The sequence below is a fragment of the Pteronotus mesoamericanus genome, unplaced genomic scaffold (genome assembly GCF_021234165.1).
Source record: "Pteronotus mesoamericanus isolate MK-2021 breed Mesoamerican mustached bat unplaced genomic scaffold, CSHL_Meso_final scaffold_54, whole genome shotgun sequence".
NCBI classification, from domain to species: Eukaryota; Metazoa; Chordata; class Mammalia; order Chiroptera; family Mormoopidae; genus Pteronotus; species Pteronotus mesoamericanus.
The window spans coordinates 77,739,624-77,766,303 of NW_026555321.1; the positions used below are offsets into that span (position 1 = coordinate 77,739,624).

Consider the following 26,680-nt stretch of genomic DNA (forward strand, 5'->3'; position numbering starts at 1 on the left):
ATTGATGATAGCCATTGTTGGCAGGCATGAGATATCTCATTGTCATTTTAATTTGCATTGCAAGATATATGATTGTGATTTTAATTTGTATTGCAAGATCCACCTACGCTGCCACCAACTTGAAAACTATCAACTGAAAGTACAATCCTTTTGATATACCTCTTACAGAAAAAACATGGAAGTTAGGTTATAGTCAGTACTATAGAAGATTCAAATTTGAAAGTGAACCATGTTTCTCTGACTCACTCCAGGACTCATTAAGTCTTGGTGATCCCTGGCAAGTCCATTGCCTGTTCTCCCTGGCCCTTCCTAGCACCCTTGTCCCTGGTATTCAGCGACACACTGACTGCACTGACTTTCACTCACTTGTTTATACACACACTTGCAAATTTTTTGCATTAACACCTTATATGCATTAGCTATTATCCTAGACATTGCAGATGTTATCAATGAAATAAAAGATAACAATTCCTGCTTTCAGGGAGCTTACATTGTCATGAAAGGAGACAGAATCACAGTAATAAGTATTTGAACTTCATGTTAAAAATTAGTTTTTTTCTAAGTATACAGAAAACTAAGAAATGAGGGGTTGGCATTTTAAAGGCTAAGGTCAAGGAAGGCCTTGTTCATTTGAGGCAAGTGAAAGAGAGAGGCATGCAGCTATAACGGAAGTAGCATTCGAGGCAAAGGGCTGAGGCATTGGCAGGTCTGGCCCAGAGAGGGGCTCAGGGTGCTGGAGGCAACGAAGAGATCACAGAGACCAGGCCAGAGTAAGTGTTTTTTCTTTTCCTTTGAGAAAAGGGAAACGCTTTGAAAGGTACTGGTAAGTGCTAAATGTAGTCATTCTGGCTGTCTGTGGATCACACTGTAAGGGAGCACAGGACAGAGGCAGGGAAATCACTGAGGGAATTATTGCATTAGTTCAGGTGAGCAATGATGGCTTGGGAGCATAGTAATAGCAAGCAGATAGTGAGAAATAGGTCAAACTGTGGATTTATCTTGAAATTTGAGCCATAAGATGTTCAGAGTTTGCATGTAGGGTACGAAGAGACAATCAAGGATGGCTCCAAGGCTTTCGTTCTTCTTAATTTATTGACCTGGGAAAGGCTGTGGGTCTGTCCAGTTTAGAGATTATAATTTTAAATTTGGATGTATTAAGTTTGAGATACACATTAAGGATCCATTTGGAGATGCTAACTAAAACATTGGAGATACGCCTTTGAAGTTCAGGGAGACAAGATTTAGTTATGTGTAAATGTATTGAAAGCCTGAATGTGATCACCAAGAGATTACCATCAGAAAGGATCAAGGATGCACCCTGGGCATCTACTGTTTAAAGATTGGGAAACTAGCAATGAGAACAGTCAATGAGGTGGGGGAAATCGGGGAGCACATTAAGATGGGAATCACATTTCTTTGAAAATGACCAAGGAGAGTGAGTTTGCGAGTCTTAAATTTCAGGAACTCAGAGCTGTAATTCTACAGGACAGATGGAAGTCTTTATGTCGGCCTTCACCTACAAGGACACAGGGTCCTTAGAGGCTCTGGAGAAATTTTCATGAATACTTTGAGGTATCTAGGAGTCTAAAGTCTCTATATTTTCATGGGGGCAACCTGGAAGAGCAGACTCTACTCTGTGATTCTTACACAGGGGCATAAAGATGAAGAACAGCCACCAGGGGCATATTGCAAATCATTTTGTTATATAAGTTTCACTCCTCTGGCCCTGATTTTGAATGAGCCTCTAGAGACACACTCCCCACTCCATCTTTGAGAAAAATCTCCATGTGTGCCTCCCACACAGATGCAGTGAGTTCTTTTGCCTCAGACTGAGGATCTTAAAATAAAACCCCCAAACTATTCTTTCTTATCTACACTGCTCTGTACTTGGATGCTCCAGGCTTTGATTTCTTCTAAGTGTTCACATGTCCAGCAGTGGCTTCATTTTCTGGTCTTGTGGCAACAGGCCACTCCTATCCATAGACTTACTTGGCTGGTCCCTTTATATAAGCAAGCTCAGAAAAGGGCATTATGCATTTCTATTCCAGTTTTATTTTCTCTTCCTGGCTGAAAATGATCAAATGATACCAAGGGAGAAGTTAACAAAATTAAGAGTACCTCACTTTTATATTTGATACTTTCATAAAATATATTTGTAGAAGAAAATACTTGCTGATAGTAAAAAAATGAATTTAAAATGATAATAGCAAGAGGAGGCCGGTTTGTAGTTAAGGGTAGTGGTAGCAGTGGTATCTTTGTTGGGTAAACAGTCTTAACTTTAAAAGGATAGAGCTACTAAAATAATCTAAGTATTTGGAGGTGAAAAGTTGCAGTTTCTTTAAAGGTAGATGTAGAAAATCAATACATAAAATAGAAATTCCTTTACAATTAATTAGTAATTACATTTTTTATTCTTTAAACAAATACTGTTAGATAATATAAAATGAAATATTTCTCAAATAACACCATGTACTAGGGACACAACTGAATAAAATAGATTTCTTGTCTTTATCAAAAAGAAAAAACTATATATGATTAAGTGAAGTTTTTTCTTATATAGTTTGGTCCATTGGTCCATTTTATTGTTTTCCCAACTAAACTGTAAACTTAAAGGAAAGAATCTGTTTTCTTTTGAATTAGTGGACAGATGGGCGAATGAATAATAAAATAACTATGATTAAAAGTAAAAGTGCTTTAAGACAGAGAAAGAGGTGCTTTGGGTACACAATGGAAAATAGTATCAGTCAGTCTGGAAGGTCACAGGGAGAATTCATGGAGGAGATGACATTAGTCATTAGGCTTAAAATGAGTACAAATCCCACATGGGAAAAGAAAAAGAATTTTGCCAGGAATAGCCTGTAACAGAATTGAGATGGAAAGAGCATTTTATAAAAAAAAAAAAAATAAGAAGTATCTTTTTGGGCATTGGATTTCCTGCAGAAAATAGTATGGTGATGAGATTGGAAGAACAAAATTTAGGGGTGGGGGTACTTAGAAAAAGTATTTTCCCTTTCAAGGAGGAGAAAATAAACAAGGAGAGAGATCATGCAGAGAAAAAAAAAACCCAACTGAAAAGAGCAAAAGAGAGGTTCAAAGACAAAGGTGAACTCAGAAAATATGTTTGAATAAAACAAGAGGTTAAATTTGGCTTTGCTTTGGCATGGGGGGAGGGGATGGGGCAGGGGAAGGGACTGAGGCAGGAGACAGGGTGGTGAATTTAGAGGCAAGAACTGAAAGTACTTTATTAAAAAAATGTTTCGTTAGTCAAGACTTGACTTTTGGACACTTCTCTAAGGTCACACAGCTAGTCACTAATAGAGCCCCAGAATCTAGGACTGCTGTTATCCCAATGTTCATTTTGTCACACAAATCAGTCAAATTCTAAATGAGGGTTTACATTGGAGTTATGAAAGTCACACATTGTGAGAAAATTTAAACAATAAAACATACCATATTTTTACTGTAGGGAGTTGATTTGTCAGCATCATGGGGCATTTATTTCAGTCACACTTTAAGCAGGAAAAATATTACAGGATGTCAGAAACATTAAATTTACAATATAATGTAAGTAAAATAAGATTTCAAATGGTTGTAGTTTACTTAAAAGATAACAACAAGAAATGAAGCATCTTGCTTGAGAATTAAAATTAATGCATTCCTTCAAGGAGCATTGAGAAGAAACAAGAAATAGTGTTAAATAATTTTGTGTTGTGTTAGAGATACTGAAGAGCACATTAGGGTAAGAAGATACCAACCAAAACAACAAATAGGAGCTTCAGCATATTGGTTACCAATTTATCAAAGTGGCAAGGCAGTCACATGACATCTGAAAGTTGACCAATTTAGATTTTGTTTGAGACATCATAAGTACTCTGAGAATACACTCTGGATGACTATCCAGTCATCTATGAATGCATGTAAAATTGTGTTAAAAAGTGTCCTTACATAAATTCCTTTTCTAATGGTCTTGGAAAAATATTTAAGAGAGATTTAGTTGATTTCAAACACTTTCAAGAGGTCAAATCAAACACTTAAAAATGACCAAGTATTGTGCTTTTTGCTACACTGTTATCAAAATTGTTTGGAATTATGCTACTTTTCATCAAAAAGAAATGCAAACAATCATTAAAATGAACCCAAGAATTCACAGGTCAAAATAAATTCCAAAGAAACCCAGACACTTAACTTTTCTGCCAATTGACACAATTGAAAACTAGCTTTTCCAAATAAGTATTAAAGAAACTAGTGCTTCTCAAACTTTAATATGCATGTTACTAGCCCACAGATCATGTTAAAATTTAGGTTCATTAAAGCTGGCATGGGACTGAGAATCTGCATTTCTGATACGCTCTTAGGGAGTGCTGACCAAACTGACTCTCTGAATAGTCAGGCTCCAGGGTAACATTTGATCCTCAGGTTGGAAGTCATCTCTCCTACTGAATGCCCATAGCACTTTATAACACCCACAGTGATGTTATTACAAAATTCCCTAGGTTTATTATGTGAATGCCTTTAATTTTGTCCCCACTGTAATACCTAGTACTACGCAGGTACAGAAGAAGCACTGAATGAACAAATATTAAAGGAAATAATCATTCTTCAATCAAGAGTGGCAAATTCTGATGTGTAAAAGGATTTATGCTACAAAAAAAGCCAGATGGATGAAAAAAATTATCTCTTTGGGTGAGTTCTGAATACCTGAATGCCAGAGTGAAGTAAATCTTCATGTGCAACCTGCAGTGGTAGTATTTTGTCAGTTTCAGAAAATGTCTGATTTCTAGAGGCTTTAGTGCCTTAGATTCCTAAAACTCATTGCTTATTATCCTTGTGATAATATTTTAACATAGAAAAAGGTAAAGTAAATACAGCATATTTTCTTGTTCTTATTCTTTTCTGAGAAACATCACTCTGGATATTTACTCATAGGCCTCATAGTATTTTTCTAAAATGCAACATGATTTAAAACAGCATATACAGGGAGTGCTGTGCCTCATGTAGTTATAATTATATATAATATATACTAATTATATATTCATTATATATAATATATGGTGTGTGTATGCAAACAAGAAAATGCATAGCTATTTTAGTCTCAAAGTTCAACATGCTATGAAGGCACAGGACCCCAATGTTGGCTCATTTCTAAATGTGTATCAGTGGCTTTGGGTGGATGTTAAGTGGCATATACCCCCCACATTATAAAACTGGTCTCTGAAGTACAAGGTCCATCATAGCTCATCACCTAGGAGGTAGCATTTTGAAAAGAAAAACAAATAGCATAGGCAGATATTTGCATTATCTTCACAAACTTTAATAAAGACTTAACATTCCGTAATCCATTCATGAAAAAATTTCTCAAAGGAAATTGTCAATTTATAATTGACAATGCAGTGAATTAGGAATATGTAGTGGAATGAGTTTCTAGGTCTATATGTTTCAATTTCACTTATTAATTAATTGATAAAATTTAAAGTAATATTTTCCCCACAATGTGAATGATAAATGAAATGCAGTTGTATCAATGTAGACTCATCAGTTATACAAATGTACCACCGTGGTAGGGAATGTCAGTATTGGTAAAGGCTGTGTGTATATGGGGACAGGGTATTTGTGGGAAATCTCTGTACTTTCTGCTTGGTTTTGCTGTGAACCTAAAATTGCTCTAAAAATAAAGTCTATTAAAAAAAGATGAAGACTTCCAGTCAAAATGGCAGAGTAGGTAAACACTTCTCCTCCTGCCATGACCACATCAAAATTACCTCTAAATTATAGAACAACCAACATGAAGAACCACCTGAAGACTAACTACACAGAAGTCCTATAACTAAGGATATTAAGAAAAAGTCACAACTAAACTGGTATGATGGACAGAGACACTGGATGGGGAAGTCTCAAAACCACAGAACACAAATGCCAGGGAGAAGAATCTCCATAACTTTTGGCTATGAAAACCAGTGGAGGTCACATCTGAGAGAGATGGAGGGCTGCTGTTCCTCTCAAGGGGTATGCGCATAGACTCACTCATTTACAAACTCCCTCTGGGCTCCAGTGCTGGGGCAGCAGCTCAAAAACTACCAGGGACATATAGGGAGGAACTGAAGAGGCAAGGGCTAGCGGGGCAGGGGTCATGGCAGTTCTCTCCAGGGATGGAAAAGCTGGCAGGCGCCACTGCTCTTCTGTTAAGCCCTTTCCCCACCCAGCCAGCAGGTACAGGCAGGTGCCAAATATGAGTTCTCTATTAACCTGGCACAGACTGTTGGCCCTACCCTTGTGATTTCCTGAGACCTTGCCATACACATCTCACATGCCCAGCCTAAGCCTCTTTCAGTGGCTTTTTCACACCAGTGGCTAGCCTCTGCTTGATAGCAGAATTTCCTAAAACCTTGCAAATATTCACAAACTCCAAGCAAGCAGTTGCTGGCCTTGGTGTGATCTGTACCTCTTACTAAGTAGTCCCAAGTACAACAGAAGTGGCAACTGGTCTCAACTTTAATTATAACTTCCATAAGGTGGCTGTGAGCCTGGCATACATTGCATTCAAGTTTGCTTGGAATGTAGCTTAAACTAAGTGGCTACCAACCAAGCACAAGTGGTGATTGGCCTCAGCTCACATTGTGGTACCCACCAAAGTGTGCCAAGCATAGCACTAGCAGCAGCTAGCTTTGGTTCTTAGCATAGCTTCTGCCAAGTGCATCTAAGTCCAGCACAAGTGTCAACCAAATAAAGATGATTTTGTAGCTCCCACCAGACAGCTCCAAGTTGGGCATATGGTAGATGAAGTTGGTTTGCATCAGAGCCTCTCCCAAGAAGCTTCAGAACCAACAAACCTGGTGGCTGGCTTCAGATTATACCAGAGTATCACCCAACTATCACAACAAATGATAAACCTGAAGGGCAAACTAGGCTAGAGTCAGAGCCCTGCTAACAAGAATCTTGTTCCATGGGTTAGCACCCTTATAATGGTGTGTCAGGTGTAGTCATGGCAAGTTGTCACAGTCATTCAGCCTTGAGGGTCAATGTCACACACTGACATGCCATCAGCGATCAAGGCTCAACTACAACAGGAGGGCACACACAACCCACACCGGACACTCTTGGGACAGCCAACTCATGTGGGAGACTGTGCCACTGGGCCTCACAAAAAAACCACTAAAGAAAGCTACTCTGCCAAGACTATGAAACATAACAGATTTATTTAATAATAGAAATAAACACAAGGAGAAAACCAAAATAAGGAGACAAAGAAACATGTCATAAGTGAAAGAACAGAACAAAACTTCAGGAACAAATTGAATTCACAAAATGAAGTGAAGTTGAGCAATCTACCAGACACAAAGTTCAAAACACTGTTTATAAAGATGCACAACTAACTTAAAGGAAGAGTAAGTGAATTTGTTAGAAGCTCAATAAAGACATAAAAACAATACAAAATGAAAAAAAAATATAAAAACTATACTAGAGGGAATCAACATCAGGTTAGATGACACAGAGGACTGAAGTAGCATCTAGAAGACAAGATAGCAGAAAACATACAATTGGAACAGCACAAAGAAAAAACAATAAAATAAAAATGAGGATAGTTTAAGGTACCTCTGGGATAATGTCAAGTGTACCAACAATTGCATTATAGGGGTATCAGACAGAGAAAAGAGAGAACAAGGAAGTAAAAAGCTATTTGAAGTAATGAAGACTAAAAACTTTCCAAAACTGATGAAAACAATAGACATACAAGTCCAAGAAGTCCAGAGTCCCAAACAAGATGAACCCAAAGAGGCCCACACCAAGGCACATCATAATTAAAGTGCCAAAGTTTAAAAACAAAGAAAATCTTAAGAACAGCAACAGAAAAGTGGTTAATTATATACAAGAAAGCTTCTATAAAACTACCTGCTCATTTTTCAAAAGAAACTTTGCAGGCCAGAAGAGAGTGGCATGTAATATTCAAAGTGATGAAAAGCAAAGGCCTACCACCAATGTTACTCAACTCAATAAGACTATCATTTAGAATTGTAGGAGAGGTAATTTCTCATACAAGAAAAAGCTAAAAGAGTTCATCAGCACAGTATTACAAGAAACATTAAAAGGACTTCTTTAAGTAGAAAAGGAAAGATAAAAAATATGAATAAGAAAATAGAGAAAAGAAAATTTCTCACTGACAAAGGGAAACAGTAAAAGTAATGGATCAACCAATTATAAAGCTGTGTAAAACTTAAGAGGAAAAGGCAGGAAAATCAAGTGTAATTACAACAGTAAATTAAGGGATACACGCAAAAACACACACACAAAAGAAGTAAAAAATAATGACAAAAATAAACATGAAGGAGGTAAGTGAAATTGTACTGATTTTTTAATGTGTTTGAACATAAGTGTCCACTAACTTAAAATAGATGGTTATAAACATAGATTGGTACATATAAAATATGTGGTAACCACAAACCAAAAATCTAATAGATATACAAGAAATAAAGAGAATGATTTCCAAAAATGACACTGTAGAAAGTCATCAACATGAAAGGAATGAAAGCAAGATAATAAGAAAAGAACAAAGAACTACAGAAAAATCAGAAAAAATGGCAATACTACATACCTATAAAAATTAAATGTAAATGTACTTAATGCTTCAATCAAAAGACATAGGATTCACAAGAGGAATGGCAGTGTGAGAGATTCCCTTGGACTCTGCTCTTGAATTTTCAATAATTTGGACAGCTATGACTCTAACAAGGATTCTCTGCTCAATGCAAAAACATGCCTGAGAGAGCCATGGATTAAAACATCTAAAGGTGGGCAAGTGGGAGAAAACAGGGGAGGCAACAAAGAAGGGCTAAGACAAGCCATGGTTGCATCCCTGCAGCCAAGAGCTCAGCCCAGAGAGGGGAAGAACCTGGGCAAGGACACAGCTCGGGGGTGTGGCCACGGTTGACAGGTGGTTGGCATTCCAAATAGAGAAACAAAGTTACAAAGCTCTGCCACCCCATGGTCCCCCAGAGCTTGCCTCCCTTTTCCCTTGGCATCAGGTTGAGGAGCACATTATCTGCAAACCCAAGAACTGATACCACAGAATCATTCTTTTTTCCTTGATCAAAGGGTGCATTCTGTAACTGGTCCTGAGGTTGGGGCACAGGGGATATCCTGCAGAGGACCAAGGTCACCATTACTATGAGAGCAAAATAACACAGAAAGCTGTTGGGTTCTTCCAGCCCACCCCACACACATGCATCATGGCTACACTGAGGGCAGTGTCTGTTTGTGGTGGGATAGCAATGGGATTTCACAGAACTAAACACACACACGTGGACACACACATACACACGCACACACACATACACACACACACACAAACTTGTGATTCACTGCCACCTACTAGAAAATAATATATAGACCTCTTCATATTAATCTGTTAGAGAAGTGCCACTCATACATAGATGCTTAGACAGAGAAGAAATCCATCAAATATAATGACTAACCAAGGTAATGAGGGAACTCAGAAAAAAATAAAAATAAAAAATCTCCAGCAAAACAACATAAAGACATGGAAATATATGATATAAATGACAGAGAATTCAAAACTGGAGTTCTGAAAATACTCAATGAGATGCAAGAAAATACAGACAGGCAATTTAATGAACTCAGAAAACAAATCAACAAACAAAACAAATACTTTACCAAAGAGACTGAAACTTTAAAAAAGAACCAAAGAGAAATTCTGGAGATGAAGAACTCAATAAAAAGAGATCGAGGATGAACGAGCAAGCATAGGAAACAGAGTGGACCAGATGGAGGAACGTATTAGTGATATCAAAGACAGAAATCGAGAAATGACATAGAGGAAAGAAGGGAGAGACTTGAGCATAGAAACAAAATAAAGAACTCTATAAGAACTACCTGACTCTACAATAAAGAGCAATATAAGAACAATAGGAATGTCAGAAGAAGAAGAGAGAAAGAAGGGAATAGAGTGCCTATTCAAACAGATAGTGAAAATTTCCCAAACCTATGGAAAGAGCTAGATCTTTGAATCTAAAAACCAAACAGAACACCTAGTTACCTCAATCCAAAGAGGCCTTCTCCAAAGCACATTGTATTAAACTGTTAGAAATTAATAACAAAGAAAGCATTCTCGAGACAATAAGGCAAAAAGAGAAAGTAACCTATAAAGGAAAGTCCATTAGGGTATCATCAGACTTTTCATCAGAAACTCCACAAGCCAAGCCAGAAGACAGTGCAGCCAAATAGTCAAATTAATGAAAGAGAGATATTACTAGTCAAGAATAATATATCCATCAATGCTGTTCTTTAAATATGAAGGAGAAAAAAAGACTTTCCCAGAAGATGAAGGAATTTATCACCAGAAGATCTCCATTTCAGGAATTATTCAAGGGGATTAATCTACCTGAAACAGCACAAAAGAAACAGTCACAAAACTAAGAGTAAGGTCACCAAAAAAAGCATAAACAGATAATTCGTGACAACAAAGCCATAAAAAAGGAGGTGGTAAAGGTCTGAATTTGCAAAGGAGGATGGAATCAGACGCATTCAAAAGAAAAGGTCTACTGTATGTATGAAACTTTATTTTTTAAACCTAATGGTAACTATACAAAAAACAAACAAACAAACAAACCTAAGACAGAAGAAAGATGTATGGAAACAAAACAGAAGAAATACAGAATACCAGCAAACAAAAACAACACACAGAAACACAAACAAAAAGAACCAATAGAGGAACAGAGCTACCAGAAAACAAAAGATTAAATGGCTATAGTACATCTACATACATCAATAATTACCCTAAATATAAATGGACTGAATTCATCAATAAAGAGGTACAGAGCAGCAGACTGGATCAAAAAACACAACCCAACCATATGCTGCCTTCAAGAGACACATCTTAGCTGCAAAGACAAAGTTAGACTCAAAGTGAAAGGGTAAAAAGTGATTCTCCAAGCAAATAGCATCAACAGAAAAGCAAGTGTAGCCATTCTTATATCTGACAAAATAGGTTTCAAAATGAAATAGGTAACACGAGACAAAATTGGACATTTTGTAATGATAAAGGGGACAGTATATCAAGAAGACATAACACTTCCTAATATATTTACACACAATCAGGGAACACCAAAATATATAAAGTAACTACTAACAGAACTAAAGAAAAAAACTGACAAAAAAAAAAACAGTTATAGGTAGGGACTTTAGTACTCCATTGACAGCTCTAGATAGGTCATTCAGAAAGAAAATCAATAAAGAAATATCAGCCTTTAATGACACATTAGATCAAATGGACATAATTGACATTTACAGAGCCTTTCATCCCAGGATAGCAGATTATACACTCTTCTCCAATGCACATGGAACATTCTTAAGGATAGACCATATGTTGGGTCATAAAAGTAGCTTCAATAAATTCAAGAAGATTAAAATTACACCAAGCATAATCTCTGACCACAAGGCATTGAAATTACAAATCAACTACAATAAAGGAAGTAAGGAAAACCACAAATATGTGAGGATTAAAAAAACACACTGCTAAATAGTGTGCTAAAAAAACACACTAATAAATAAATAAATAAATAACTGGGTTAAAGAAAACGTAAAAAAGTGAGATCAAACGATATGTAGAGACAAATGAAAATGACAATACAACATATCAAAACATATAGGATTCAGCAAAAGCAGTAGCAAGAAGAAAGTTTATGTCACTACAGGCCTATCTTAAGAAACAAGCAAAATCCTAAGTAAATTGTCTAACATTACATCTTAAAGAACTAGAAAAAGAAGAATAAAAATAACCTAAATAGAAGGGAAATAATAAGAATTAGAGCAGAATTGAATGAAATAGAGAATAAAAGGACTATACAAAGGAATAATATAACAAAGACCAGGGTCTTTGAAAAGATTAATAAAATTGGCAAATCCTTGGCTAGACTCACTAAGAAGAAGAGAGAAAAGACTCCTCTAAACAAAATCAGAAATAAAAGGGATGTTACCATAGACATCACAGATATACAAAGGATCATATTAGAATACTATGAAAGACTATATGTCACCAAATTCAATAACCTAGAAGACATGGATAAGTTCCTAGAAGTATACTACCCTCTTAGACTGAATCATGAAGAATTGCTAAATTGGAATAGACCAATAAACAGTGAGGCAATTGAAACAAGCATCAAAAACCTTCCCCAAAATAAAAGTCTAAGACCAGATGGCTGCACTAGTGAATTCCACCAAACATTTAAAGAAGGCTTGATACCTATCCTTTTAAAATCCTTTCATAATACTGAAGAGGATTCAGCAATACTCCCTAACACATTATATGATGCCAACATAATCCTGATAACAAAACCTGGCAAGGATAACACACACACACACACACACACAACTGCAGATTAGTATCACTAATAAATATAGAAGCAAAAATCTTAAACAAAATACTAGCAAATCAAATACAACAATATATTTAAAAATAATACATCACAACAAATTGGGATTCATTCCACGGGCACAAGGATGATTAACATATGCAAATCAATCAATGCAATACACCACACTAATGAAACAAAGGATAAATACCATATGATATCAATAGATGCAGAAAAAAAGCATTTGATAAGACACAACATTCATTTATGATTAAAAGAGTCAAATTGGTAGAGAAGAAAAGTACCTCAATCATAATAAAGGTCATATATGACAAACCCCAACCAATATCATACTCAATGGTGGAAAACTGAAAACTTTTCCTCTAAAATCAAGAACAAGACAAGGATGGTCACTCATCACTTTCATTCAACATAGTTCTGGTAGTCCAAGCCAGAGCAATCAGGCAACAGAAAGAAATAAAAAGCATCCAAATTGAGAAGGGAGAACTAAAAGTGTCACTTTTTGCAGATGACATGATTCTGTATATAGAAAACCTTAAAGACTCCACACAAAAAAAATCTCTTAGAATCAGTAAACAAATACAGTAAATTCACAGGATACAAAATCAATGTATAAAATCTACTTCTTTCCTATATACTGACAATGAAACTTCAGAAAAAGAAATGAAATCAACAGTTCCTTGAGCAATTGCAACCAGAAAATAATGTAATACCCAGGAATAAACTTAAAAAAAGGTGTGAAAGACCTATGTACTAACAACTACAAAGCATTATTAAATGAGATTGAAAAAGACACAAATGGAAAAATTTTCCTTATTCATGGATTGGAAGAATCAACATAGTTACAATGGTCATGTTACATTGCAATACACAGATTTAATGTAATCCCCATTAAAATACCAATATCATATTTTAAAAGAAATTAAACAAAAAAAAAATCATTATATTTGTATCAAAGCACAAAACACCATGGATACTCAAAGCAATCTTGAGAAAAAAAGAACAAAGCCAGAGATATCACACTATCTGACTTCAAATGATACTACAGAGCTACAATAATCAAAACAGCATGATATTGGCAGAAAAACAGACACATGGATCATAAAACAGAATTGAGAGGCCAGAGATATAACCACGTGTATGTGGGCAAATAATTTTTGACAAAGGAGCCAAAAATGCACAATAGAGAAAAGAAAACCTTCAATAAATGGTTCTGTGAAAATTGGAAAGCCACATTAAAAAAAAAGAAAAGAAAAAGAAACTAGACTACAGTTTGTTCCCGTGTACAAATATTAATTAAAAATGGATCTAAGACCTCTATATAAGATCTGAAACAATAAATTACATAGAAGAAAAAATAGGTACTAAACTTATGGACCTTGGTAATAGAGAATATATTACAAATTTGACCCTAAAGCCAAGGGAAGTAAAGGCAAAATTAAATGAATGGAACCATTTAAAACTAAATAGCTTCTACACAGAAAAAATAAAACACCCTAACAACAAAACAAAAAGACAAGAAACTGAAAAGAAGGTGATATTTGCAAAGAACAACTCCAACAAGGGTTTAATGTCCAAAATATATAAAGAGCTCATACAATTCAACAGAAAATAAAGAAACAAACAATCCAATTAAAATATGGGCAGAGGACCTGAAAGACACCTTTCCCTAAAAGACACACAAATGGCCAAGAGATATATGAAAATATGTTAAACTTCACTAGCTATCAGAGCAGTGCAAATCAAAACTACAATGAGATACCACCTCATACTTGTAAGAATGGCTATTATCAGTACGACAGGTAATAACAATTGTTGGAGAAGTTTTGGAGAAAAGGAACCCTCATTCACTGCTGGTGGGAATATAAACTTGTACACCCATTGTGGAAAGCAGTCTTGCAGTTAGTCAAAAAAATTAGAATAGAGTCATTATATGACCCAGCAATCCATCTTCTGGGAATATACCAGAAAAACTGAAAACATTTATTTACAAAGATTTATGCACCCCTATGACTATTGCAGCATTATTCATGGTGGCCAAGGCATGGAGACAACAAAAGTGTCTTTCAATAGAAAACTGGATAAAGAAGATATAGTACATATATATGATGAATACTACTCAGTAATAAGAAAAGGTAAAACACTGCTATTTGCAACAACATGGATGGACCTTAAGAATATTTTTCTAAGCCAAATAAGTCCATCAAAAATCCAAGAACCATATGACTTCACTCATAGATGGGATATAAAACTGAAACTCATAGACGCCGACAACAGTATGATGGTTACCAAAGAGAATGGGGTGGGGGAATAGTAAAGGTTAAAGGAGGACAAATATACGGTGACAGAAGATGATTTGACTTTGGGTTGTACACATACAATGTGATATACAGATCATATATCATAGAATTGTACACTTGAAATCTTTATGATCCTATTAACCAATGTCACTTGAATAAATTCTTTTATTTTAATCATCACCCAAGAATATATATAGCTTAGAGAGAGGAAGAGAGAGAGAGAGAGAAAAGAAGACTGATGTGAGAGAAAAGTCAATTTGTTGCTCCTCGTATGCACCCCTGCCGGGGCTTGAACCTACAGCCTAGGTATGTGCCCCAACTGGGGATTGAATGTGCAAACTTTTTTTGGTGTACAACTGACCATCCAGCCAGGACACCCCAATAAATTTAATAAAAAAGGCAATGGGTTACAAAATGTTTACAAAATAGAAGACCTATATATATGCTGCCTACAAGAAACTCACTTCATATTGAAAGATGCACACAGATTGTAAGTAAGGAGATAAAAAAGATATTTCATGCAAAAGGTAAAAAAATCCTTGGGCTCAAGTAGTTATATCAGACAAAGTAGGCTTTAAAACAAGGGCTGCAACAAGAGACAAGGAAGGGTATTTTATAATGACAAAGTGACTCATCTAAAAAGAGGATAGAACTCTTGTAAACATCTATATACCCAATGTAGAAACATATAAATACATAAAGCAAATATTGATATACATAAAGGGTGACATTGACACTACACAGTCATAGTCGGGGAACTCAATACTCCATTGACATAAATAAATAGATCATCCAGAAAGAAAATCAACAAGTAAACATTAACCTTAAATAATACATTAAAAAAGATAGACTTAATATTATTAGGATATTTCACTCAAAAGCAGTAGAATATATATTCTTTTGAAGGTCGCATAGAACATTTTCCAAAACAAACCATATGTTAGACCACAGAACAAGTTCAATATATTTAAGAAGATGGAAATCATATCAAGCATCTTCTCCAATCACTATACTATGAAACTAGAAATCAATTACAAGAAGAAAACCAGAAAGCACACAAACATGTGGAGGTTGAATAACATCTTACTAAACAATGAGTGGCTTAGCAATGAAATCAAGGAAGAAATCAAAAGATACTTTGAGATAAGTAAAAATGAGAACACAACAACCCAAATTCTATAAGACACACACAAAACAGATTTAAAAGGGAAATTCATGGCAATACAGGTCTATGTCAAGAAATAAGGAAAATATCAAAGAAAAAATCTAATCTTAAACTTGAACTAGGAAATGAAAAACAGAAACCTAAGTGAACAGAAAGAAGGAAATAAAGATCAGAGAAGAACTAAATGAAAGAGTCTAAAAAATAGAAAAGGTCACTGAAACCATGAGCTCATTTTTTGAAAAAATAAACAAAATTGATAAACATTTAGCAAGACTCATCAAGAAAAAAAAAAAAACAAGGCATGAATATATAAAATAAAAAGCGAAATAGAAGTGACAACCAACACCACAGAAACACAAAGGATTATAAGGAAATAGTAGGAACAATTATATGTCAACAAATTAAACATAAAAGAAATGGACAAATTCCTAGAAACATATACTCTTCCAAGACTGAATCAAGAAGAAATTAAAAATATGGACAGAATAGTAACTACTAAAGAAATATAATTAGCAAAAAAACTTACCAAAGAGAAGCCCTGGACCACGTGGCTTCATGGGTGAATTTTAGCAAACATTCAATGAAATAATACCTATCCTTTTCAAACTATTCCAAAAGATTGAAGAGAAAGAAGCTTCCCCAAACTCATTTTGCTAGGTCATCATTTTACTAAAACCAAAAGAAAGACATTACAAAAAAAAAGACTACAGGCCAATATCCATGATGAACATACATGCAAAAATCCTCAACAAAATATTAGCAAACAAGAGGAGATCCAAGAGGGCTGCAGAGTAGTTAGAAGATCCTAGACCTGGACAGGTCTTGCAGCTAAACCACAGAACAATCAACGTGAAAATCCAGCTGAGAGTGAGTGAGAGCATGTGTGAGTGAGTATGGTATGCATGGACAAGTGTGGGGCATGTGGATGAGTGGGCAAGAGCCTGCCCGCCTGCAGGACACTTGGGAGCAGGTAGCCCAGGCTCCCCTCGTTGAGCAGCTGCTGCCATTGCTGCCCAACCCATCACTTCTGGCTGCACAGATTTGAAGTGGGAGCCATTTTGAGGAATTTAAAATATCCTCCTTGGGAAGGCGCCTCCAGAGTGCCCGCTCCTCAGTACCCACATAAGTCTCTGTGCCCTCTACCCTGCAGAGCGATGAAACTCACCATCACCAGAAGTTAGGATTCGGGGACTGTGGTACTTACTGGGGAAGAGGCTGTAGCCTCCCTGATCCCAGGTGCCATGGGAACTGAAAGAGGGACAGAATCTGACTGAGGAGGCTGCAGTTTGGCTCAGGAGATGTGAGCTCTGCAGGTGGAGGGAGATGGCCAGGGCAGCACTGGCTGAAGAAACAGCTTTATGGGAGCAGGCCAGAGCTAAGAATCACTGGAGAAAGCATGAGAGCCCACTGCCGCCTCCTTACTGTAAATGTCACTGCAGGACTCTTCCTAGCACCATCCAGGAGAAATCCAGAGAGAAAACTTTATCTAAAACTGTAAGAGGCTCTGGCAGGCTGTGGCCAGCCCTGACCAGGAGAGGCTTTCTGCTTTTTGGGGAGGGAGAGCATAGGGAGAATAAGTCCCCAAGAGCTTAGTGCTGCAGTGAAGGGGCCGTACGCCCAGCTTCAGTACTTAGACAGAGTTGCTGCTGCCTGCACCAAGCAGGAAACAGCTGCTCCCTTTACATAGATTGGCTCCTGAAAGGATGTACAGCTAATTCAGCAGAAACTATACATTATTAGAAAAATCGGGGGCAGGCCAAGATGTGTGGTGATGGGTCGGGAAAACATTTCCACCATCTTCCCTAAAAATTGAACAGCACCTCCCAGGAAGAGGGGGTGGTGACCCAGGGTTACACCCTCCTGATTGCACCAGAGACCCCCTCTGGAGACAGGTGGAGAAGGTATAGGCAGTTCTCTCCGGTCATTAAATGAGCGACTCTTGGGCCCTGGGCTGATGGAAAGCCAGCAGGGCAGAACAATGGGGACCATCCAAATCTGCAGGAGACAGGCACAGGCTGTGGATCACTTGTAGTCTTGAATAGACTGCCTAGAGCCCAGACTAAGACACTATCTGCCATTACCAGGGGTGGATCTGGAAAGAGAAGACAGTGGTAAACTCTGGATTCTACCAAGATGAATTTCACCACAGTCTTCTTCATGATTTGTGCTATTTTCTCTCCTGCATAACTTTTTAACATTCATTTGTTTGCCTTCAAGTTTGTGCCTATTATTTCACTAGTTTTTATTTATTTTAGTTTATTTCAAATCTCATATTTTGCTCCTCCCCTTTGTTACTCCACTTAACCTTCTTCCTTCCTTTTCTTATTTTTGTTTTAAATATTTTACCCTCCCTATGACTTATTTCTGTTCCACACTCTCTCCCCACTCCAGCCCCTTAAAACTATTTTTCTTGTGCCCTGGCTGTTATGGCTCAGTGAACTGAGCACCAGCCTATGAATCAAAGGGTCGCTGGTTTGATTCCCAGTCTAGGGCACATGCCTGGGTTGTGGGCCAGGTCCCCAGTAGGGGGTGCATAAGAGGCAACCACATATTGATGTTTCTCTCCTTCTCTTCCTCCCTTCCCCTCTTCAAAAATAAATAAATAAATAAATAAATAAATAAATAAATAAATAAATAAAAATCTTTTGAAAAACCTATTTTTCTTGTGTTTCATCATCTCACTTTCTTTTTCCCATTCTTAAAATACCCTTATTCTCTCTCCATCTTTATCAGCCTTCACTCATTGGTTGTTGATATGGTGGTTGTTGTTGCATTTCTCCAATTTTATTGCTAGACCTTCACTATTTTTGTATTTTAAATCTCAGATTTTACCATTACCCTCTCCTATTCCATTTTGCCTTTCTCTTGCTCTTTCTTTTTTATTTTAAATTTTCTTTTTTCTTGCCTACCCTGGTTTTTATACCTTACTTTTAGTACTTCTCCCTTTTTCCTCTCAAAATCAATTTTCTTTCCTCTGGATATCTCATAAGCTATTTTTTCTTTCCTTTTTCCTTTTATTCTCATTTCACCAGTGTTAATCTTTGCTCATTTGTTGTTGATATTGCTATGGTGGATCTTTTTCTCTAAGTTGGTTCCTAATTTTTTTACTACCGTCAAAAATTTTTAAAACCTCATACTATATTCTTTCCCTTTCTTACTCTATTTCACCTTCTTCCATCCTCTTTTTTATAATTATGATGTAATTCTATTTACTTTCTTTCTTCACCTTGTTTCTATTCCTTACTCTTAGTATGTCTCCACCCTCTTCCCTCTCAAAATCATTTGTCTTTCAATTAGTCATCTCATATTTGTTTTTCCTTTTTTATAATAGTTAACCTTTTTGCACCTTTACTGCTCATTTGCTATTCATATTGTGGTTGTGGGTGGGGGTTATTACTGCATGTTTGGCTTTTGTTTTCTGGGTTGTTTTGTTTTGTTCTGGCAGCACCAGTACAACAGCATACAAGATATGGTGGTCAGTGTGACTCTCAGTCAGCCAGAGGGAAAGACCCACCAAAGAATGACTCAACATCAACCAAAACCCAATTAAACAAGAAATCCCACATAAAGGGTATAAAGGGCATCCCAGGAGCATCATGTTATGGAGACCAAGGAGACTGCACTACTGAGTCCCACAGCTCTCCTACCACAGAAGTTCACACCACGAAGACGAGGAGTCAAAGCAGATCAATTCAATATGCAGACACAATCAAGAAGAGTTACTTAAAACAGGGAGACAAAGAAACAACCCCCAATCTAAAGGAAAGGAGGAATCCCTAGAAAGGTGTTACATTAAATTGAGGCAAGAAATCTATCAGACATTGAGTTCAAAATAATGGTTATAAGGGTGCTCAAGGAGCTTAGTGAGAACTACAAGGAACTCAATGGAAGCTACAAGGAATTTACTGGGAACTACAATAGCATGAAAAAGGACATAGGAACTATCAATAAGAGCCAGGAGGAAATGATGAGTACAATATCTGAAATGAAGAAACACTAGAAGGAATTAAAAGTGGACTAGATGAAACAGAGGATTGAATCAGCAAACTAAAAGATGAGGGACATTAAAACTCCCAGAAAAAGCAACAAAAGGAAAAAGAAGCTCAAGAAGAATGAAGAGGGTTTAAGGGTGCTGCAGGACAACATGAAATATAATAATATTCATATAATAGGGACACCAGAAGGATAAAGGACAGGCAATGGATAGAAAACCTGTTTGAAAAAATAATAACAGAAAACTTCACTAACTAGATAAGGAAAAAGTCATGCAAGTCCAGGAAGCACAGGGGGTCCCAATCAAGACGAACCCAATGAGGTCTGCTCTAAGATACGTCATAATGAAAATGGCAATATTTAAAGACAAAGAGAGAATCTTAAAGGTAGCCAGGGAGAAACAGATAATAACATACAAGGGAGCTCTGATAAGGCTCTCAGCTGATTTCTCAGCAGAAACACTACAAGCCAGAAGTGGATGGCAATAAGTATTCCAAATAATGAAATGCAAAGGCCTGAAACCAAGATTACTCTATCCAGCAAGGTTCTCATTTAAAATAGAAGGCAAAATAAGGAGTTTCCCCAGACAAAAAAGGCTAAAAGAATACATCTCCACCAAATCAGCACTGCAAGTATGCTAAAGGCACTGTTTTATGAAGATTAAGAGAGAGAGAGAGAAGCACAGCTACAAAGGAAAAAACAGCAAAAATTAGTTGTTAGCATTAATAACCTTAAATGTAAATGGATTAAATGTTCCAATCAAAAGACATAGGCTAGCTGAATGGATAGGAAAACCTGACCTATCTGTCTATAAGAGACCAACTTCAGAACAAAAGATCTACACAGACTGAACATGAAGAGATGGAAAAAAAGTATCCCAAACAAACAGACATGAAAAAAAAATCTGGTGTGGCAATACTCATATTGGACAAAACAGACTTCAAAACAAGACATAATAAGGAACAAATTAGGACACTACATAATAGTTAAGAGAATAGTCCATCAGGAATATATAACCCTTGTAAACATAAATGCACGCAGCATAGGAGCACCTAAATATGCATGGTCTGGAACCAAAAAATGACCTTTTTAATTATAAAACCTTTTATTACAAAATCATAAGCATGTAATTCTGTAACATAACAATATCATACTCAAGCACACCATATAGCAATTTAGATAAAATTATATAAAATTAATAGATAAAAGCTGTCTAAATGTTAATTTTTTCAAATATTGCTATTTGATTACAGATACATAAAATATTTAACAATTTAAAACTCATGAGAAAATGCCAGATGATACGGTTTTAAATAAAGAAATAAATTATATAAAATAAAATAAAGAAATGATAAATAAAGTTTCATTATAAAACAAGCTAACAACTTGGTAGGCAGCAGTTAGATCATTAAAAAACAGTGGTGATTTGACTCTAACATACTTAAGAGCATTGAATTTATTTTCTTCTCTAAGTAGTCACATAGGAAAGCCATTTCAGAAACTAAACTATATTTTCTAATTAGAGCAAAGGGGCTTAACTGGTATAAAAACACTTATCCAGTGCATGAAACAATTACCAACATTAGTAGTTGCAATAACATGAGGACTAGATTAAGAAAAATAGTAATGAAAGAAAAGAGCAAAGATAGTTCGATGGTCATAATTTAGAAAGTTGCAAGACAGCCTTCTCAACACCACTTCTAACCTGAACTGTGTTGGAGGAAAGACTGGAAATGCTAATAAAAATTATGATTAAAGGTGGTCCTGTGGTTATGAATTGCTTTGTTAATGGTGATGATAGTAGCTGACATAAAGTATAATAAGAAGATTAGAATGTCAGTATCAATTTTTATTAGTGTCATGAACAATATGCAGTATATTTAAATCAGCTTCTTTTGGATTAGTATTTTTGTAAGTGGTATTTCTAGAAGCAATAACATGTTCCATGCATTATAAAAAGAAAACAAAATAAAGTTACCAATGTTTTCTAGAAAATAGCTGTAAATTTTATACAGCGGGAAATATACCACATTAAATAAGATACTCAAATTTAGGGGCAAAACCAATTATAGGTTCTAGATCAAAACAAATCTGAAGAATAAATTGTAGGAGTAATTATAGTTAATGAAGTTGTACAAAATTAAAAAGACACTAAAAATATAACTTTACATAAAAATTAGAGCTTTTTAAAAAAGATTTATTAATACATAAATGATAATTAGGGTCTCTATCTGGGTCAATTTAAACTATTTAAGAAACAACTTGGGACCTATTCAGCCTAAGCACAATCATTCTGTTGCAAGTAAGCAATTATAAAATTAACAATCATCAGTAATCTTTATAAACTGGTTCTTATTAAAGAAAAATAAGTGAATTAATTTTGTTTATAAATTTTCCCAGCAACTATCACTAGCTTTCTGAGTTGGTCTAATGACAAATTAGGTAAAACTAAATAACTAACAAAAGATAATTTTTAGGGAATTAGAATACCAAGAAACATTATTATTTTTAATTAAATCATATTCTTTGTTTGAATTTCAGAACACTAAGCTTTGAAAAACACCATAATTTTAAAATCCAGTTGCTGAGGAAATAAACAATGAATGATTTTTTTATATTTTTTATTTTTATTTTTTGAAATAGAAATTAAGCAAAAAATGCCATTTACTATGATGACAACAAAAATAAAATGAGGTATCTAAGAATAAATTTAAGTAAGGAGATAAAAAACATATACTTAGGAAACTATAGGCCACTGAAGAAAGAAATCGAGGAATATACAAATAAGTGGAAGCATATACAGTGTTCATGGATTGGAAGAATTAACACCATTAAAATGTCTATTCTATCCAAAGCAATCTACACATTCAATGCAATTCCTATTAATATACCAATGGCATATTTCACAGAACAAAAATAAATATTCCAAAAATTTATATGGAACCAAAAAAGACCCTAATAGCCTCAGCAATCTTGCAAAAGAAGAACAAAGCTGGAGGTATCACAAATTCTGATATCAAACTATACTATAAGGTCACTGTAATAAAAACAGCCTGGTACTGGCATAAGAACAGACATATTGATCAATGGAACAGAACAGAGAGCCCAAGAATAAACCCACACCTATGGGATGAACTGATATTTGACAAAGGGGGCAAGAGCATACAGTGGAGCAAAGTCACTCTCTTCAATACATGGTGTTGGGAAAACTGGATTGGCACATCCAAAAAATGAAACTAAAGCACAACTCATGCCATACATAAGAATAAACTCAAAAGGAATAAAAGACTTAAATGTAAATCATGAAACTTTAAAAATCCTAGAAGAAAACATAGGTAGTAAAATCTCAGATATCCAACATAGCAATATTTTTGTTGATATATCTTCTAAGGTACTGGAAAGGATGGAGAAAATAAACAAATGGGACTACCTCCTATTAAAAAGCTTCTGCACAGCTAAAGAAACCATCAACAAGATGAACAGGGAATCCACTGAATGAGAGAATATTTTCATCAATGATACATCTGATAAGGGTTTAATCTCCAAAATATTCAAAGTATTAATACAACTCATTGCCAGAAAGACAAACAATCCAATTAAGAAATGGGCAAAAGACCTAAATAGATACTTCTCCAAAGAGGGTATACAGAGGGCCCATAGACATATGAAAAAATGCTCAACATCATTAATCATCAGAGAAATGCAAACAAAAACCTCAGTGAGTTATCACCTTACACCCATCAGAATGGCTACCATCAATAAATCAACAAACAATGTGTTAACAAGAACGCAGAGGAGAGGGAACCCTAGTGCACTGCTGGCTGGAATATATTCTGGTACATCCACTGTGGAAAACAATATGGAGTATCCTTAAAAAATTAAAAACGGAACGCTCTTTTGACCCAGCGATTCCACTTCTGGAAATATGCTCAAAGGATTTTTAAATACCAATATTTATATATATACACACCTCTACTTGTATGTTGAACAAAATAGTAACAGAAGCTTAGATACATAAAATAGACTGACAGCTGCTGGAAAGGAGCAGAGGGGGGTGATGAAAGATGGTGAAGTGATCAACCAAAGAACATTTATGTACAATCTATGGACACAGACAATAATATGGTGATTGACTTGGAGAGGTGAGAGAGGAGGGCTAGCTGAAGGTGGGGAAGGTGAGAAAAAGTGGGAAGAGATGTAACCACATAAACAATTAAAATATAAAAATTTAAAAAGAACCATTTTTTAAATTTATATTCTAGGCAGTTACTATTAATTGTATATGACAGAAAACAGCTTGGTGGTTGAGAAGCTGGTCTCTGAGTCAGAAGTCTGGATTACTTACCAGTGATGAAATCTTGGGCTATTTATATAAGCTATTTAGTTGTACTTTATTCATCTGAAAATTGGAACTCTCATAGTTTTTTTCCTCATAATGTTATTGTGAAGATTAAATGAGGGAGTGATATACAATGCTCAAGAGTGTCTGCCATACAATAAGACCTCAATAAATATTAGTTTTATTATAATAATTAATGCTAATAAAGTAACTTAAATAGTAATTTCTATTTCTACAGGCAAGTTCTATTAAACATATTTTTCCCATGAAGTTGCTTCTCCATGCAAATTCCCTTCTTTTTTCTCTATGAATTATATATTTCTCCTTAGACCAAAGTACATGGTCATTCATTCAATATTCTATTTTCTTTTTCAAGTTATTTTATAAGACACATCACTCAAAGGGTCTCCCCCACATTTGATTCCCTAAAAAGAAAGACTGACTAAAAACACAATTACTTCAGCAGGTGAGAGGGTCAGATTTCCTGGACACCCTGTTTCTGTTGCAGGCCGTGAGGAAACCATTCCCTACCATGACAAGCATCTCACCCATTTTCAGCCTTTGATCATTTAACCTTCTTTTGATCATTCTATAGGGGACATAAAGTCTCTAAACAGAAAGGAATTTTAAATTAGAACAGATTTAAAAAGCAAGAACTGAAGTGAGCCAGACAATTCAATTTTTTAATCCTGTCTCAATGTGGAGTATATTATATGTTCTTTTCTTATAGAAATAGTTTAAAATGTAAGATTCTCAATGACAAAATTGACAATGGAGGCAGGGCCATGGATTTCCTACTGAAATATTGCCTCAGATAAGAGCATCAGCATGAAAGCTTGTACTCAATTCCAATAGATATGTGTTCTGCTAAATAGGTGAAACAAAACTGACAGAATGAATCATAGGACACTGAAGTAAATAAGCCCTTGCTTCAGGACATCACAGAGCACAGTTGCCTAGAAAATAACTATGTCACTTGTTAATGCACACATTATAAATTTCAAATTGGATAAGATGCTGTGACATATCCTTTAGTTTTTAAACATTTCCCTGAGGAGCACATACAGACCATTGTCATTGTAGTTAGTGGGTTTGGGACTTTCTGGGATTACAAGTGTAACTCTAGAGAAGAGACTGGGTATTTATCTTGTTCCTGACACAATTTTGCTAAAAATATCACCAAAACAGAAAATTCATTGTATGTGTTTATTTTTCAATATGTACTTTAAAAACTATTCCTCTGTGAGATAAAATCTAATTGGAGTTTACTCTCTAAAACCTAATAAGGTAGATTTTGCAGAATATTACCTGAGGTGCATGTACAGCATCTAAGTTGGAAATGCTTGGGTCCACCCCAATATCTATCAGTGACATTATCTTCAAATGTCTACATTAAAAAAATCATATGGTCACCTGATAGAATTACGTGAGTATTATTTTAAAAAATGTAGAGAATTTAGGACTTGGATTATCTATCTGTTAGTCAAGTTCATGGATAACAGCTCAGTTCTTCACTTACCATCCGTACAAAAACAAACATATGTGAGGTGTGTTCACAGAAGCAGCACATACTCCATGAAGAAAAGTGGAAAAGTTACTCACATTACAGCAGAATACTGCTGGGTTTTCTTATCACAATAGTAGCTTGAATTGTTTTGGATCAATTGTCAACAGTTTTCTCCTTTCTCCACTTCTATGGTATATAGGCAGAGGTTATATGAAATAAGTCCATTGGCTTATTCCTCATACTAAAACAGGGACTTTGAATACAAGACATTCTAATAATTAAAGCAAATCAATATTAGAAAAATTAATATGTAGGACAAATCTTACCTGAGCTCCTGTATTAGAGAGTTTATGGGCACTGTTAAAAAGAACAACAGAAAGAAAAAGAAAATCAGTGTTTAATTTTGTAAACTGAAACATTTCACCTATGTAGAGATAATGACCAATAGATGGTTAGTATTGCCCCCACAAAATTTCCAACTTGGTGGGTTGATCTCTTCTGGTTCTGGTTCTTTGGAGGCAAGAACACAAGTGAATATGGCCCAGAACAAATGATTCTAGGTTTAGTGTTCAAGGTGACCCTGGGAACTTGACGTCATAGATTGTACTTTCCAAACACTTGTCTTTAGAGATACATTAAAAAATTACAGGGGCATGAAGGACTTGAATTACTTTTTAAATCAATTTAAACCATTTTTTGTTTATAAAATTTTTTCAAAAAGAGTTCTATTTGTATCTTAATTGACATTAACAAGTATGTAAATACAAATGGCAGAATATGTCCCAAGATTTGTTTCATAAATTTCCATTCATAAAGAAAAAGGAGAATAAGCTTTATGTATGTTAATATCAACATCACTTCAAAAGTAAGACATTTATAGAAAAAAAGAGCTTTGATATTTCTTACTGAAATGATGGGAACTGAAGAGATTCATGTTTATAAATACATGCCTACACAAGGACAACAGCATATTGAGAGAGACAACAGGTGGTT

General features: G+C 35.5%; 1 protein-coding gene across 5 annotated transcripts in view; it reads right to left on the minus strand.

Annotated features, from left to right (window-relative positions):
- Nucleotides 1-26,680, minus strand: part of ST18 (ST18 C2H2C-type zinc finger transcription factor) — a 147,894-nt gene that overhangs the window by 82,269 nt on the left and 38,945 nt on the right. For all 5 annotated transcript variants that reach the window (XM_054595017.1, XM_054595020.1, XM_054595016.1 and 2 more), the window contains one exon: nucleotides 26,014-26,044. In XM_054595017.1, the coding sequence (XP_054450992.1) occupies nucleotides 26,014-26,044 (31 nt within the window). The remainder of the gene's footprint in view (nucleotides 1-26,013; nucleotides 26,045-26,680) is intronic.